Here is an 18,811-nt window from a genome sequence, read left to right as displayed (position 1 = left end):
AATCTGCATCTGACATGAAAAGGAAGTTCAGACAGCAAGGAGGAAGAGATCAAATTTGGATGTACTTATATGTACTTTCCTCTTTATTAACCATTTACAAATGAGCAAATCACTGTACACAAAGCTGCAGGGAAAGCACATTTATCTGCTTTATCAAAAATTACAAAACAAAATACAACAGAAATACAGACCATAATACTTAAAAGACAAATAACAACAACATATTGAGCTGTTGTTGTTCATTTGTTCAACAGAGAGGAGTTGTTTTCTTCTCAGTGGCAAACCAAAAGAGCTCAACACGTTTGAGTGGGTTTAACATCTCTGTTTTCACTTAAATGGTCATGAATAAATGTCCAGAAATATGGAGAGCAGAACTGCACTGCAGTCAGTTTCTCTTTGACACTTCAGGAGACCGTTGTTAACATTAGGACACTTTCTAAGAAGTTTAACGTGTCATGCCAGTGTTTACGAATAAAAGAAGTAAGGCATCACATTAAAAACCGTCCAAAACATTGGAATGAACAATATGTTAATCTCGGTGTACTAGCACTTGTTAACCGCACACAAACACGCCGATGGTTTGGCGCCCTCTAGTGGCCATGAATGCCACGCGCAAGAGCCTGAAGACCTGGCAAGTATTTTACTTGTTCACATGCATTTAAGACTTTGATAAATGTGTCTCTTTCTAAATGTTTTTGGTCACCGCACTCAAACGCATGTATCTGCCCGCTCTCCTGACATCAGTGGTTGGCCAGCAACATGACGGGTTTGTAACTCTCTCTCTGTTGATTATAAAACAATGCAATTGCTCTGTTCACGTCTGGAGTTTGTGCAGTATGCTAATGTTTCAGCACAGGGGCCTATACATACACAGAGCACAGGCTGGCTTAGAGGACCGCTCAAATACAGTAAAGAATAAGAATAGAATCATCTCTACGTAAAACATATACGGTATATATATATTCTTATATTCTACTATAATGTATGTAATTCTCTCTATAAAACCAGGACATTGAACTGAACTAATAAGGTACAATAAAATATCTTTACAAAATTTCTGCACCACTTAACACAGATGAAGATGATGTTTTGCTGACTGAATTGAAAAAAATAAATTAAAAATATTCATTGATGGTGGGTGGTAAAAATATGGAGGGGCAAATATTACACTTGGATTTATGGTCATAATTTTTCAAGCTGTGATGCTGTTTATTATTGTTACGTGCTCAACTAAATCATGTAAATAAACTCGGAATGATGAACATAACTCGGGTAATAAGCTGCCTATTTATCTTTCGAGACCTGTGGGCATAGAAGAAAACATGCTAAATAAGACTAATTTTACATTTTTACATTAAAACCCCAACATATGACTTGCCCATCAATACAGTTCATCAGTCTTGTCAACACACACAGGTCTGAAAGCATGTGCTCATGGATCTTTATTGTTGAATGGCAGTGGACTGTACGCACAGACTGTGAACCTGAGCCGGTTACATCCTCATACTGTATAACACTACTCCTTTAAAGCTGCTCGATAACATCCATTAAGGTTTCATTTTCTTCAAATAAATATTGTTTATGGCACAGGTGTTCATGACACACACAACACATATTATAGAGGAACAAAATACCAAAACACACTGTAGTTCTGACCCTCTTTTGGTTGAGTTTACACAGCAGATGATGGTTAAAAACAAAACAGATGAAATAGAATTATAAAACGAGACATGGTGGTCTCATGCAGTGAAAATGGTACAAAACCGAATGAATTCAAAACCAAAACAGTCAATGAGATTTTATGGCCCAGCCTGATCCTTTTCACAAACAACACACACACACACTCGCACACAAAGCTTGACTAATATTAGCTTGTAACTGCTCAGTGACAACAGAACATTCAAATAAAACTAGAAATGATAAAATTATGATTTAGACCACAAACAGTAATCCTTAAACATTCAGTGCGAAATATCTGTCAACATCTCCAAATGTTTTTTTTTTTTTCAGTGCTGAGTAAAAACAAATTATTATTAACTATCAACAACGTAAATCTAATAAAAGTTATTTCCTATTTGTTTGGCTTACAGGGACCTCTTCTTTGTAACAAACATGAAAGCCACATAATTCTAGTCTAATGTGGCCTAAACTTCCTCTCAGACACTGAATATTGACATCTGAATCTTCCTTACCTTCAGGAAGTACAGTATACATACAGTCTTACAGCTGAACCGTAACAGTCACCACTGACTGGGCTGAAGAGCACATTTGATATCAGTGACCACAATTCTCTTAAATATAATGTTACAAAAATGCCAAGACCTTGGAAACATATGAATTACGGCACTCTGCAGTGAAAATACAATCTTTTTTTGAGACTATGACGGCGTATGGAAACACCTGTTAGCAAAAAAATAAACAAAGACTAGCCTGAGGTTGAAATGACAGTGTGATGAGCAGTGCATTAAAACAAAATAAAACGTAATAAACACTATAAAATATTCAGACGATCTATAGGTACGGAACATTTGTACGCAAGTGGAATTGTACAGCTCAACTCACAAAGAACTGTAACAACAACGGCATCTTAATATATATAATATTCTTTTGTGTTGTAAGAGATAAACATAAAACATTCACAAAAAATAAAATAGGCAAAAACACTGATTTGTACACACACACACACACACACACACACACACACACACACACACGCACTCTCTTTCTCGCAAAAATGGAATGACCCAAGGTTGTGGTGCAGTTTTCCGTTGTTTCCCTTCTTGTGTTCATCTCATCTCCCACTTCCATACATGCCTGGATCTGCTTCCGCTGCACTCTCTCTCCTCCCTCTATCCACAGCCCACTCCGGTGGGGTGGTCCGAAAAGCTAGGCTGCTTCTTCCAGGGCAGGGAGCAGGCCTTTCTCTGTCAGATGAGCCTTGAGCGAGTTAAAGATGTGGAGCTGTTGGTCTGGTCTCAAAGCAAGAAGCTGCTGGATGACTTTAGAGGGGTTTGGCCCTCTAAACGAGAGGAAATATCAAAGCACAATGTTTTTATGCTCTAGACACACTCGCATGATTCATATTACTTTGATTATAATTGTACAGTGATTATATTAGTCTTTGACAATAACAAAAAATAACCTAACAAGGCACTAGGTTGATAGAACAGTAACAATTTAAACAATAAAATACGTATGGGACAATGTACAGTCGCTCAGTCATTCTCACAAAATAAACCACAACATGGTAGAACAAACTATATATAAATAAATAAACATTATATAAAGATATTACATAAAATACACAAATAAAATGGACTGATATAATCAGCTGATATAATGATAACTATAGGCCAGGTTGCCTTTGGCATTATAAGCTATATAAGATAAGTCCAGAATGTTTGGACTGGGTTTCATTTCAGTGCATAATGAGTAATAATATTAGTTACAAATTAAAAGTCATATGCATTCACCCCATACAAAGACATGGTTCATGTAGTGTATACACTACCATTCAAAGGTCTGGGGTCAGCAAGGATGCATTAAATTGATAAAAAGTTACAATAAACATCAACAACTAAATATTTAAAATAAATGCTATTCTTTTGAACTTTCAGTTCATCAAAGAAAAATAATGTATGTTTCAACAAAACGTTGCACAGCACAACTGTTTTCAACGTTTCTTGAGTACGATTTCTGAAGGATCATGATGTGACACTAAAGACTGGACTGATGATGCCGATAACCAACCTCAAACTGTTGAACTCAGAAGTCAATAACTACCCACACATAACTGTACCAGAAATTCATTAATAACAGTCTTACCTGATAAAGCTGGCGATGTAAACATTTACAAATGTGGCCATGAGGTACTGACAGTCGAAACGATCCATGATTCCTCCATGACCTGGAATGGTGTTTGCAAAGTCCTGCAGTGATGGACATCAGAGAGACAGTATGAGCAAAGTGTAAAGCACATGACAGGAAACGCTCTTCATGTACACGGAGGCTCTGTGCCACATCTAAATTAGGACGGACAACTTAAGCCGTCTTGTGGTGAAGAATGCTGTAGGTAATAGTGAAAACAAGACTGAAGCATTTTTCTTTTCAGATCTGTGGGTGCTCAAATTACACCCACCTTGATTTTGAAGGCCCTTTTGAAGCCGCTGGCAAAAAAGCCTCCGAAAGGTCCCATGATGGAGGCAAATGCTGACAGGGCAATGCTGTGGATCTGGAATGGGTACAACTTTACTGTGGTCTAAGAGGAAAATGGGAGAGAGATGGAAATGTGTAAGAAACTGTCTTTACTTGTTTGCAATTTCAAAATACTTCAAATAGATTCTGCTTTTGCTTAAAAATTGTGGTCCACAAATGTCAGCATCAACAAAACACAGAGTCAAGCAGAGCTGTGACAGATTCACAGCGAGTGGGAAATCAGCAGATGGCTATGTCTGAGCAACTGTTAAACACAGACACAAAAATCAGAAAAATAACAAAAAGAGAAAGAGAGAAGGAATGGACACACCGTGTGAGAGACATGAGGAGTAAGTGTCGAACAGACGGTGAACGTGTGAGTGTGTGTGTTTTACCCAGCCCGTGATGGACTGCAGTACGGGCGGCAGACCGTAGTTCTGAAGCTGGAAGAGCTCAGACGGTTCACAGTATACTGTGAAACTGTTGGAGTCATTGTTAAACTCCACAGGACACACAAAGAAGCGGTAACCTGACATCAAGTAGGACAGCTGGAGAAGAGCCAAAACGAGACTTGTTATCATTCAGACACATCAAATTAACTTTGAAAAGAACTAATCAGACCCTTACAAGGTATCAATCAAGGCAATTCTTATTCTTACGTCACCAAGGTTCCCAAATCTACAAAAAAAACATTCAGCAAACACCGGACGAAGAACAGGAAGTGGGTTATTATTACTCACTAGGATTCCAAAAACAACAGTGGAGAAGAAGCCACCGATAAACCCCTCCCACGTCTTCTTAGGAGACAACTGCAGAGAAAATTCAGCATTTAGAGAACTGTGCTAAAAATACACATTACACAGAAACCACAGAAAGTAGTTAGACAGTTAAGCCACACTCAAAAATGTATGAACGTTACTGCATTACACAAAAAAATTAAAAGCAACTGCTTTTTATTTAAAAGATAGATAGCACAAGCACACTTTTCAAGCAAAATATTTTACAAAAAATATTAAATCTGTGATTGTCAAACATTAGCGGATAGTTCATAGTTTGTGATAAATTACACCTTCTAGGACATTTCACAGAACATCCAATAAAGCACCAGTTGATTAAAGACAATACCTAAAATTATGAGTAAGCAACTTTCCCACACTACTGTACAAAAGTTGGGGATAACTAAAATTAAATTACTTTTAATTAGGCAATGATGCAGTGAATTGATCAAAAGTGAGAAATCTATTTCAAATAAATCCTGTTATTTTACTAGCATAGAAAAGCTTGTTAAAAAAAAAAAAAAAAAAGTATCAGTTTCCACAAAAACACAGTATTAAGCAGCACAATTGTTTAAAAAAAAATCAGAAATGCTTTTTGAGCACCAAATTAGCAAATTGGAATAATTTCTGAAAGCTTATGTGACACTGAAGCCTGGAGTAATGGCTGAAAATAAAGCTTTGACATCAGGAATTGATTACATTTTAAAATATTTTAAAAGCAAAAACAGTTATTTTAAATCATAATAATATCTTACAATCTTACTGTATTTTTGATCGAATAAATGCAGCCTTGGTGAACATAAAAGACTTCTTTCAAAAACATTAAAGCATCCTACTTCTGAATAGTAGTGTAAATATTATATTTCACATGTGATTTTTAAAACATTATTCAACTGGGGTGTTAAAAACACAAACCTTGATGAGAGGGGTGCGACCGAAAAAGAAGCCAAACATGTAAGCCATGATGTCATTACAGATAACACAGGAGATGGGCACAATAAACCTGCGCACACAGAAACAGATTATCTTATACAAACAGATCAGCTACACCAGAAAACCAACTACTGTATCTAATATTGTGCAATGACACTGGATTGAAAAACTGAAATGTGTAAATGTCATATGGGTTTTGACAGTGGTACACAGGAGGCATCATCTTACCAGATCATCCCCTCAAACAGGTTATGAATGATTAAGTGGGACTGAGTCACCACAATCAGCAAGGTCACATGAGTCCAGCCGAACTGGGGAGAGAGAAAGACGGGATGAATAGCTCCATTCACTTCAAATCTGGGACAAAAGGCAGTGCTATGATACGGAAAAGATAGGAAACGTGTAGGGTGCGAGGCCATGAATGTCAAACACAGAGTATGTGAGAGTGTGTGTACAAAAACACTCTCAAATTACACTAAACTTATTTGCAACATTAACACACTCACCATGTAGAACTGCAGGCGATAGTGTTTTTTCACCAGGCTCAGAACAAACATGCAGAACCCTGGAAAACACACACATCTGGTAAAACAGACAGTTCCACCAATGCCACCCCCACATGTCTACGGACTATTTTAGGCCAGTCACACTGTCACTAATTATGTCCTGTTTGTCAGGAACCAGCCAGTGGCCAAGAAAACCTGTCCAAGCCGAACCAAGCACACTGAAAAGACCATCTGAAACCACATAATCTGCAGGACATGCAAGGTTTATACATGTTTTATCAGTCTGCCTAACAAACTGACAACACATGATAAACTGATGATATTGTTTATAACTGATCTTCTTTAACTGTACACCAATAAACATTGTTGTTGGACTGATATGTATTTAAAATGGACGTGTTTCCATTCCAGCTCAGTCATAACTGTAATGTATACACTCTAGCCGTGCTACACAAATTAATGAAATGTGTCATAATAATTGTTACAAATACAAATAATCGCTTAAGCATTCCTATAGCAAGGATTTTTTTTTTCAAATTTCTTTTAATTTTAATTGATATTTATTGTGCTCTTCTTATCGTGTTCAGATCCCATATTTTGACCACACTGCCTATTTTGTTACATATTGTGGTTGTGTGTGTCATAATATATTAATCATACACAATTTGTCTTTTCTCTGTACTTCCTTTTTTTCTTGCTTCAATGAGCATTGTTTAACCATCTTTTTGAATTGTTGTTTTGATAAAATGTTAATATATTTTTTTTAAATAATAAGAAAAAAACAGCAAGACTTGTTGCTTCTCATTTAGCTTCTGATGACATCTTTTTGAAAGAGAAAATGAGCGAGGGGTGCACAGACAGGCAGAGAGCCTAACCACATCCTGGATGACATTAACTTCACGCTTATGAAAAACCAACAACCCAAAAAACTAAAATCATTACGTCTGCATTTCAACTGCTAACAGAAATCACATTCTGAAGACTGCATCTGATTCAGCGTTCTGTGTGGAAAAGTAGGAGTTGTTGGACTGAGCAGTAACTATGAGAACTATTAGTTCCCAAAGGCCTTAAAGACAGAAACATCAATGGCAAATAAAGTGGCATGCATGTAGGAAAGATAAGGTCCTAACCTGTGAGATACAGGGCAAAGGAAATGAAGCGGTGGTATTTGCTGAGGATGCGTAGAGGCTCCTCCCTCTGCACCAGTGTGAAGAAATAATCTGTCACCGTTTCACCATAGAAGAAGTAGTTCACACACAACAGGAAGTACCTGTCAAAAACCGTTAAAAGTGGCAGTCAGTCATTATTGTGGCAAAGTCCTTTCACATCCATTCATTAATCAAAGTGTTTCTAACGGTTGTCAAAGTAATTATAATGGGACAATTTGTTAGCAATAGGAAATGGTCAGACTGTAGCCGAGCAGCAGCTCATTAGGATTAGGACCACATGGAAGAACGGCATGTTGGGATACACAGAAGGACTAATGTAGAGAAATGGTTCTATTTATACCTGATTTGCCAGCTATCTTGTTTACAAAAACCAGTTCAAAGAAAAGTTCACCAGTTGAAACATGGTTAATCAAGAAATGCACAGAGAAATGTCATACTTTCCACACAAGAAAAATAACGAAGATATTTTGCATTAAGAAATTGAAGCCTATGTTTAGATTTTTTTTTTTATATGTAACTAAATATGAGGGGTGCCCAATCCAGATACTGGAGATCCACCCTCATGCAAAGTTATGCTCCAACTTAAAATAGTTCTTTCTTTTTTCATTTTGGACATGGAAATATGACATTTCTTCATAAGAGTCACTCAAAAAGGCTTTGGGAAGGTTAAGATCTCAGATTACTACTCCAGAGTTTCTACATAGTGAAATTTGGCATCAAGAGACCTGATTTTTGCCAGATTTTCCAAATGTTTAAAGGGGTAGTTCACCCAAAAATGAAAACTGTGTCACTAATTACTCACCCTCATGTTGTTCCAAACCCGTATGAATGCAAATTAAGATATTTTTTATTAAATCCAAGAGTTTTCTGACCCTGCATAGTCAGCCATTCAACTACCACGTTCAAGACCCAGAAAGGTAGCAAGGACATCGTTTAAACAGTCCATGTGACATCAGTGGTTCAACCTTAATTTAATGAAACTACGGGAATACTTTTCACGCACAAAGAAGACCAAAATAACTTTATTCAACAATTTCTTCTCTTATATTTCACAAAAATATCTTAATCTGGAAGAAGGTCTTACGTGTTTGGAACAACATGAGAGTAACTAACCCTTTAACTCAACACTGAATTCTAAAACTTTAAATCGTTTTCAGTGGGATTTTTACATTACTAAAACCTGGTGAATCTTTTCTTTCACATTTGAAACAAATTACACTACAGCTTGACTGGTCTAAACCAGAGTGAATTTCCATACCTCTATACAGTTGGTGATAGCATGTATAGCTGGATGAATAAACAAGTGCAGCATTTACTAATTTTTACACAGAAAATGAAAGAACTTGCAAGACATTAAGACTATTATGATAAGATGAAGGTGATGATGATGCCCTCTAATTACAGGCAGTGCACAGTGGGAGAGAGAGACAGACAGAGAGATCTGGGGTGACAGATAATGAGAAAAGGGAGAGAGGGAGAGACAATGAAGCGTGAAAATAAAGGTGGCAGGTGCGTGTCGCGGGTCTCACCAGCTTAGTGTTCTGAACCAGGGCAGGTGGTAAGAGTGATACACGCTGTAACCAATTGTGATGATCTCATGGAAGCACTTGATCTGAACACACAGCACCTGTGGAAGACACACACAGAGGACAACAATAAAAAACAACAGGCAGCCAACTAGTTCCACTCTGAAGTGCTATTTCTAGCAGTTTTTTAAAGCAAGATTCCATTCTGTGTTTTTGCTGCTCTAACTGGCAGTCAATACAGCTTTTTAAATCTTTAAAATGTCTTAGACGGCATGATATAACAAGGCCACATCAGTTAATGTAGAAGAGTTTTATTAATCAAAATATAAATTAATCAAGTATAATCAATGTGAATATAGCCATTTATGCCTGTGTGTAGAGGCCAGCATGAGAAGAGGATGTGCAGACATGCATTTCTGTGCTGAAACTGCACATCCTGTTGTGACATTAGTCAAAAATTATATGATGGTCTCTTCTTTAACGTAAATGGAGGCCCCCTGTCCGCTTCCTGAAAGCAGACTAGATATACATAGGAACTAACTATATAGGAAATGTATTGAACATGCCTTGGGGGGAAAAAACTGTATATAAGAGGGGGCAAACACAGATTCGGGACATTCTCTGCAGGGTCTCTCAGGCTTCATTATCACATATAATAAAGTTTTATCTTCTGGAATCAAAACTCCAAGACTTCGAGAATGATTCCTCAGAGCAGCGGCAGAAGTCACCACATTATCAGAAAATATCAAAAATGAATCACCATTATGGAAATTTATTATCTGTTCAATTTGAATAATTAATTTTGGACACTCTTCCACCTATTTTGGGATTTTAGCTTAAGTAATGCCAACTAGTGCTAAAATAGTTGTAAAATTAGAGCACAGTAGCATTATTTTAGTGTTATTTATATATTATTATTGTATTAAATAATAGTTTCATTTTAATTCAAGTTTTAGTAATTTTTTTAGGTGTATTTGTGAATTTCTATTTAGCTTTAAAAAAAAAATTATTTCAGTTTGAGTAAATTTAGGACTTAAGGTCATTGGTCATTTTCGTCCGAAATTTTCACACGTTGAAAAATAAATACGACCTCACGTTATGTTAATCATGTTTACACGCTGCCTCCGAAACTTTCGTCCGGCATAAAAAAAAATTGGGATCGGGTTCGATTTTCGCATCTGTAGCAAACATTTTGAGAGGTGTTTTGACAATTCAGAGCCACCGTACAAGCGAACGTCAAAATCCAGAATGGCGATTGTCAAATTCATCCATTTCGTCTCGCAGCACAAAGCACTATAAAGATCCTTGCACACTGAGTTCACAGAAATTGGTGGTGGTCTTTTTAATATGTGGCTCTAGTTTCACTAGCAAAGCATCAAACTGAGCCACTGACACTCTATTGGACAGACCCAATATTTCCTTTCTTTTTCTCTTTTTAAGAAGCAAGAGGACAACAAAATCATCCTCACTGCTTGAAAACTCCATTTAGTACTATTTTACAATTTTTTTCGCAACTGATTAATTAATATGCATCGGACTCTGTGTGCAAGGTTTCTGTCCGTGACGAATTTTTAGGATAACGAATATGAAAAAACGCATAAGAAAATTTCGGACTCAGTGTGCAATGACCTTTAAACTTATTCCAGTTAGTTGGCATGACAACATTTCTATCCAATTCTATATATTTACATATTTTATACTATTGATTAAAATGTTGTGAATCCTGAATTCACTTCAGCATCACAACATAACACTGAAAAATTATTGAGTGAGTAGTGCATATTTTTATATATTTTATAATAGTATAGATTTTTAATATCGTTAGCAGTTGTATGAAAATAACTGTAGGCTATAATATATGAAACAGCCAGATTATGGAACAAAGTGGACACTGATTATTCAGAGACTACAGTGAGGTCTCATAAATATATCTGCAGGCCTGTTTGAACATAACTAATTTGGCAGCTCAGCTCAGCAAATAATGTTTAATAATGTCAACAGAATAAAAAAAAACATCAGTACTCATCTGTCATTTGTAAAAGAGCCAAAGAGACAATGTCTAGTAGTTTTTAAGTCTTAAGTGAAAATGTCTGTTGGTGTTTACAACAAGAGAAAATACTCACAATCATCATCAGCACCATCGGACCGAGATATATAATGATAAAGAAGAAGGAGATCATAGCCAGTGTGAGGATGCCCCTCACCCACCAGTTCTTCCATCTGCAGGAGAAATAAACACATTAACGCAAAGCATATTGGGTGGAAATAATAATCTTCCTAATGCGAGGACTAAAAGCTCCGGAGGCCTTTTTATTGAATGAATCATCTGGTGTTCACAGCAACATGCCAATAATCGGCTCTGGACGCTTTATACACACTTTTTATCTCACGTCACATGCAAGTGCGCTCTACTTTACTGAAGAGTCATTTTAATCGTAGATTTAGAGATGCTTACCGTGAGGAAAGTCCAGAGAGGGCTTTGTTGAGAACCACTGGTGTGTCATCGGCAGGAACGGGAACCCCAGAGTCTGACTTGGTCTCATTGTCCGAGGCTCCATCTCTTTCCTTACCCTCTGTTTCAGAGCCCTGGAGACAGTTGAAGAGAAAAAATAAATACAAAAGGGATGAATTAATCTATCAAAATAGACATTTGTTCATTTGCAAAGAATTCTGAATACTACTTACAATACTGTTTTACAGTTTGGATCAGTAGGTTTGGGAATCGAAAATAATTCCAATTCCAGAATCGAACGCTTAAGTTCAGGAATTGGACACTTGTAAAATTAAATTTTCAATTGCTGTGCGCGCATCTTTTTTTTTTTAGGGTGGCGAAATGGGGCTGTTAAAAGTGTATTTGTCTTTGAATCATTCATTCAAGAGATTCATTCAAAAACATATTTTGAATAATATTGTGTCTAATATTTTTTCTTCAGAATTGTGAGAGAACCACAACCTCCATTAAAAAAAAAAAAAAAAAATTAATCGTGCATTTTGCATGTTTGACTTCTTTTTTTAACCACATTGAAACCGAAACCGGGAATCGATAAGAATTGATAAGCAGAATCTAATTTGGAATTGGAATTGATAAAATTCAAACGATACCCATCCCTAGGGAACAGAAACAGTTTTTTTTTTAAATAAGAAATGAATACTTATTTGCAAGGATGCAAAAAAGATTGTCAAGGAAAAAAAAAAAAAAAAAGTCTCTAAAAAAATGTAGCAGGATTTCAACAGAACATATGAAGCAGCAGAACTGTTTTCACCATCGATAATAATAAGAAATGTTTTTGAGCACCAAATCAACATATTAGAATGATTTCCGAAGGATCATGGGACACTAAAAACTTGTAATGATCAGCTTTGCCTCCACAGAAATTAATTACATTTTAAAACATTAAAACAGAAAGCACTTCTTTTAAATTGCATTCATATTTGTGACCCTGGACGACAAAACCAGTCTTAAGTGTCAATTTTTCGAAATTGAGATTTATACATCACCTGAAAGCTGAATAAATAAGCTTTGTTAGGATCGGACAATATTTGGCCGAGATACAACTATTTGAAAATCTGGAATCTGAGGGTGCAAAGAAAAAAAAATATTGAGAAAAACGCCTTTAAAGTTGTCCAAATTAAGTTCTTAGCAATGCATATTACTAATCAAAAATGAAGTTTTTATACATTAACGGTAAGAACTTTACAAAATATCCTAATGATTATTGGCATAAAAGAAAAATGGATAATTTTGACCCATACAATGTATTTTTGGCTATTGCTACAAATATACCTCAGCGACTTAAGACTGGTTTTGTGGTCCAGGGTCACATTTCTGTTTGTACTGTATTTCCGAGCAAATAAATGCAGCCATCTGTTTCTAACAGGCCTGTGTGTCTAAGTAGCCTGTTGCACAATTACAAATGACCTGCCTTCATCCCCATAGCAACAGGCTGTCATCATCAGATGGTGCTGCACCAGTTGGTCGAGCTGTTACGATTGTTCTAGAAACCTCTTTCTATCCATCTGACATAAATAATTTGGATCTGATTACAAAGAGCACCCTGAAGCTAACGTACATTTACGGCTGACACTCATTTGACAGCAAGAGCTACAGAAAGATCCAGGGTTTCCATGGAGACGGACTACATCCTGATATTCAAGATGCCAGAGTTAAAAATACCCTCCCTCGCACCTCCCACCTCCTCCCCCGTCTCTCAAATGCTCCGCCGACCGCAAATAGCTCATCAGGAACTAAGGACATCCCACTCTTCCTAAGAGAGACATTTTCAGTCTTCCTGCCAAGATTGACCCACACTCAGGGCATGAGCAACACTTCGATGAAATTGGCGTATTTCAGCGTTAGCCATCTGTAAACGTGGAATTCCCCGACAAACATAACATCAATGACAGTCTACAAAAGAGATGACTGATGTAAGCGTGTATTAAATTTGTCACATTCATTAAAAATGTAATGTCTGACTGTATTTGGAGTTCAGGCAGGGAAAACATATCAAATTTGCACCAAATCTCCCAACATTTGTATACGATTGTCACATTTCGCAGCCTAGAATTGTATTTCTTTAAAATGGTCATGTAAATGAATGATGAATGCATGAATATATACACAGTTTTGGGGAGTAACAAGTAACGGAATTATGTAATTTAATTACAAAATAAATGTAACTGTAATCTGATTCAGTCAAAAAAAATTAATTTAAGTGATGAAGGATTTTGAAAGTAATCAGTGTTGAGTACTACTGTTGAAAACATTCATTAGAAATTCAGAAAAGTAATCAAATGTAATCAGTTACATTACTTTAATAAAGTAATTGAAATAGTTACACTACTTGTTACATTTAAAATAGGGTAACTTGTACATTTCCAAAGTAACCTTCCCAACACTGTATATCCACACAGAACAACTGACTTCAGAATACATCTGAAATAAAAACATAGCAGGTTTTCTAGCGCTAGTCAACATAAATAATTAATTATTTTATTATAAAATAATTAAACAAATACTTTTTCATAACCACCCATTTTAAAGAAAGTGTGTTTAAAGAATAACATTTTAGTGGAAAAATATTCCTAATTCTCACTTTATTCTATGAATTTCATAGGTTTTATTAGAATACACCACATTTGTTCTGGCTGTCACAAACTGTCTCAATTTACTTTTTTTTTTATGAAATCTGAAAATTCCTAACTCCACACAGCTCCCACACTCTTTGAAAATGAACAACTTCTGGTCTGCCGTTTGTCAGTAAAAAGGCAGTTTAACTTCCATACACATAACACCTGTACATCCCCTTCTAATTTCAGCTACATTCTAGTCTAACAGGTGCGTGAAATCAGGCATACACTCACACAACCTCCCTAGACAAACATTTACAGTAGAATGGGCTTTACTGAGGAGCTCAGTGACTTTCAACGTGCCAGTGTGCCATAGTATGCCACCAGTAAAATGATTTGGTCAGCTGTAATTTACCTAACCTTATCCGGTACAAGAATTTACCTAACCGAGGGTTGTCCAATCCTGTGCCTAGAGGGCCATTGTCTTGTAAAGTTTAGCTAGAGATTGTTTTATTATTGGGAGATATGCGAGGGTCTATATTACTTACCATCGTAGAAAGCGTAAGAATCAACTTGGACATGTGTGCCTTGATAACCAATCACATTACAGCCTTGACGTCATTGAATTTCAAAAAGAGTTGTGTGACAGTCAGTCGTTGTTTATGGATACTATAGTGAGAAGTCCATGATTTCTCTTATAAAATTGAATTTTTTTGGTGTAAACTCTAAAAATAGTTCAATTCAAAACTGGTCTCCTTCCCTGCGTACCACCAACAGAGCTGGAATATAGAAAATCTTGCACTTTCTGTGAGAGGTAGGATCTAGTTTATGGCACTTCTCGTTCATTTCTATAGAATCTGTAAACAGCAACTTACTGTTGCACAACTCTGTTTGAAATTCAGTGACGTCAAGGCTGGAATGTTAGCATTAGTCATTATGCTTTTTTTGGCTAAAGGTTGCAGGCTTGCCTTCCAGTGGCTTTGGTTTAGCTCCAACTCCAATTAAACACACCTGAACCAGCTAATCAAGATCTTACTAGAAACTTCCAAGCAGGTGTGTCGAGGCAAGTTGGAGCTAAACTCTGCAGGACAGTGGCACTCCAGGACCATATTTGGACATCCCTGACCTAACCCTAACCCTATCTGGACAGACGAGACCCTGACAATATTCAAAACTCATCTCATGAGCACTTAACTGCATCCTGCTATATCCTTCCTTCTGGTAGCTTGTGCAATTCTGGACAATGTTTGAAACTTTGTATCGTGTTATTGCCTCCCTCTGATGAATCACTTGTTGTATTTCTCATTTAAAAGTCACTTTAGATAAAAGTATGTGCTAAATGGATATACGTAAATGTAAAAGAATTTGACTAGCCTGCACGAAGAACAGACCTGAACGCGTTTGAGATGGACTGAAACAAGAGGGAAGCTGTTATAGCAGTAAATTAACTATTAACGCCCCTGGTTTTGAAAACAAGCACATATGGGTGAAGTGTCCACATACTTTTGGCCATGCAGTGTACTTCATCCAAACCTCAACAGGAACACTGTGTCCTTTTCTATTTCATTACAATGGCATAGTTTAGTCTAATGTAATAAACTCAGCAGGCCTCTCGAATTAATTCTTAAAATTCCAGAACTCTAGCAGCAACATAAATATGAATCTGTGCAATATCTCGGGAGATGCGTTAAAACTCCACTGTTTGGTGAATATACGAGTTTGGAATAAAATGAGGCGAGTAAATGATGACAGCATTTTCATTTTTGAGAAAATATCCCTTTAACATGAATTAAATATGACTGCATTTCATTAAAGAAAGAAAATCTGACATGCGAGACTACTGTTGTTGATTTTTCAGAAGAAAAATATCTGAGAAACAGGAAATAAAAACAATCTGATATGTAATGCCTTGTTTCAATATTTCAATCGATTCGCAATGCACAAAAATGACAAAACCTATAATCTCAAAATTATATTTTGCTCTGAAATATGTCAGATTATAGAAGCAAAATGAGTTGCAAACTTTCATTCTGACTTTAAATACCAAATATACAGAAAAAATATATGGTTAAGAGTCAGAAGTTCAGAACATGACCACATTCAGTTCATTTGCCTGACCGCTGATATGCGAATGAAGGCAGCACAAGGTTTCATTTGCATGATCAAGTCTTTGTGTTTATATGAAAAATGAATCTATTTAGCATAATGTGTACATGTTGGCAGCACTAAAGATAGAAGAGGCTGTAGCGCTTATTACTTCTTTTGAAATACATTTATAATACAACATAGCATGCAGAAGGAAGTCATATGGTGAACCTCCAAAACCGAATGACCAAAGAAAATTCTCAAAAACTATTGACCACGGATGCTTGCATATAAAGGCTGCACGTAAGACAATTTACCCAAGAATTCTTTACTGTAGTCCTTTCAATAACATTATCATATCCTACTGATAAAAGCTGCCTCTCTACATCCAAAAAAAAAAAAACGTGGATAAATACAAATACAAAAATATTTGCTATTAACTTGAGTCTTGTTTATATACCATGATCGGTTTGAGCCCATGCCTACAGGTCATGACACTTGACACATGAATGTTGACTCACCCATCCACCCACGTCTCTCTCAGTCTCCATGTTTTCTGTCTTTATATCAGTCCAACTCTGCTGAAAGCACAGCTCGTCCTTAAAGAGTTTAACCTCACTGTCCTAAACTGAACAGAGCAGGGATTGTTCATGCCACTTAACTTTATTTCAGCAACATGGCAACTGCTAGAAATACAATGAGGCCTTATAGTGTTTTGTTTTTGTTGGGACACAGTGAGAAAACCTTCAGTCCATAAGAAGAAGGACAGGAAGAACATCAGAGCCCTGATGATGCTCAGACTCTCCTCTAGCTGTAATCTGCTATATTACACACTCATGAACGCTAGAAAATATTTATCAAGCCAAAACATTAAAAGCTGCTTTCGTGCTGTGCCAGGACACTTGCTGGCCAGATCCAGAAACACAACGACCTATAATCGATTTTTTGCTCTCTCTTCATGTATGACAGCATGTAGCTCAAATGATAGCCATAACAGCATGCAGCTCTCCACATCTTTCTCTTTACTCGTTACCTTATCCTCCGAGTTCTGATGCTGCAGTTCTTTATCCGTCGCTCCTCGGTGGCGTAATTCTGCCATGGTCGGCTCGATTTGTTGGAAATAGAGGCCTGATGAAGTAACAATCTTCGGGGGTTGCTGTTCGTTTTCAATGATTGTTATTGGGACGGGAAAGCGAGCGACTGCGCATGCGTGCGCTAAGAGAGGGCGGAGCGCCATCAAGTGGCCAGTGCTGAGAAGACAGGCAGATGGATTAATAGGTGGATGGATGGACATTTATGGAATTTACTAGTCTATAATAAAAGCAGATTGTCAACATCAATTTATTAATTTAGATTTGTAGGGCAAAATCATAGTTCGAAATTATTATTATTATTTTTTTTTTTTAGAAATTAAAAACTGTTAAGTAATGTATAATCAAGGAAATGTATAATCAAGGAAAAATTAATCAATTCTGATTCAGAATTGATACATTTTTCCTTGATTATACATTTCACACACTTTCATTATTCATCATAACCTACAGGCTAACTGAGCAGAATTTATAGTCTACAGCTATTAAGACAATTACCAAGAATATAACTTTAAATAGAATTCATGCTATCAAGTTAGGTTTAAAAAAAAAAAACCTGTAAAATACACACATTTAAATATACTATCTGATTTAGAATTTTACATTAATGTTACCTTTTGAAAAAAATAGAATTGTTTTTATTTTTTTATTTAAAAAAAAAAAGTATTATATTTAGCACCTTGTAGAAATCAGATGACAGTTTTCCTCGGTGTCTCGATGTATCCTTTTCATTGTGCTCAATATTTTTATTTACTTCTCTAAATAATATATTATGTAGGCTAAATAATATATAATATATAGCCTACTGAACATGCTAAACGCACATCTTTATAATTTATGTTACATCTTTCACTAATGCATGGCCTCTTGAGGCTTCCGTGGGGGTCATGTGGTCTCAATATAATGGCCACGATTGAGGGCCGACCTTATCTAGAGTCAAATTGATTTCTTTAAGCGTTTAATAGTTTAGAACATTCAAACTATTCATTTCTGTAGATGTGAAACTGTTTAAAGCAGAAAAATTACCTCAGATGAAACACTGCCATCTACCGGACATGCGTATAAACCACACCTACAGGACCCTTACCTGCTTGTTCACATCACGAGAGATTCAGCTGGCAAAATTCCTTTTACGACGTACTAATGTAAGTTGCATGCCACGAGCAACTTCTTTTTCTAACATATAAAAGTGGTCTGTAAATATTTTTCATTTGTGGTTTATGTTATATTGACCATAGAGCGTGCCGTATAGTGACAAAAAAGTAGTGTAGACGTAAGTTAACTTCCTAAAAGGTTTTTTTCTCATTAAAATGTTTTACCCTTAAAGAAGTGAATGCATTTAAAAATCTGTATGTTTAAAGTAATATACACTCAAATGAGATGTGGACAACAGCAGCCAGAGAAAGATAAACAAAAATGACTTATTGTCAAAAGGCCTCCTGAAATATTAGAAACATTTAAAGA

At 36.3% G+C, this 18,811-nt stretch overlaps 1 protein-coding gene across 1 annotated transcript; it reads right to left on the bottom strand.

The window, feature by feature from the left end:
* Positions 1-49: 49 nt before the first annotated feature.
* Positions 50-17,494, bottom strand: cds2 (CDP-diacylglycerol synthase (phosphatidate cytidylyltransferase) 2). Its single transcript, XM_058774924.1, has 13 exons — positions 17,290-17,494; positions 11,560-11,690; positions 11,228-11,324; positions 9,108-9,205; positions 7,540-7,679; positions 6,410-6,468; positions 6,132-6,214; positions 5,886-5,973; positions 4,935-5,003; positions 4,590-4,742; positions 4,139-4,258; positions 3,826-3,929; positions 50-3,019 (listed from the first exon to the last, which is right to left on the bottom strand). Exons 1-13 carry the CDS (start codon positions 17,491-17,493, stop codon positions 2,887-2,889), a joined length of 1,479 nt encoding a protein of 492 aa, XP_058630907.1. The 5' UTR covers position 17,494; the 3' UTR covers positions 50-2,886.
* Between the last annotated feature and the right edge of the window lie 1,317 nt (positions 17,495-18,811).

Source organism: Onychostoma macrolepis, chromosome 05, assembly GCF_012432095.1.
Source record: "Onychostoma macrolepis isolate SWU-2019 chromosome 05, ASM1243209v1, whole genome shotgun sequence".
Taxonomy (NCBI): domain Eukaryota; kingdom Metazoa; phylum Chordata; class Actinopteri; order Cypriniformes; family Cyprinidae; genus Onychostoma; species Onychostoma macrolepis.
The sequence above is the reverse complement of the archived record's forward strand: the minus strand, read 5'-3'. Positions and strand labels throughout refer to the sequence as shown.

Excerpts from the sequence above, each read along its gene's own strand:
- cds2 (XM_058774924.1), bottom strand. The coding sequence starts at position 17,493 with ATGGCGCTCCGCCCTCTCTTAGCGCACGCATGCGCAGTCGCTCGCTTT. Across the intron at positions 11,691-17,289 it reads ATCAGAACTCGGAGGATAAG|GGCTCTGAAACAGAGGGTAA; the intron begins GTAACGAGTAAA and ends AACTGTCTCCAG. Across the intron at positions 5,004-5,885 it reads GTCGCACCCCTCTCATCAAG|TTGTCTCCTAAGAAGACGTG; the intron begins GTTTGTGTTTTT and ends TTTTCTCTGCAG.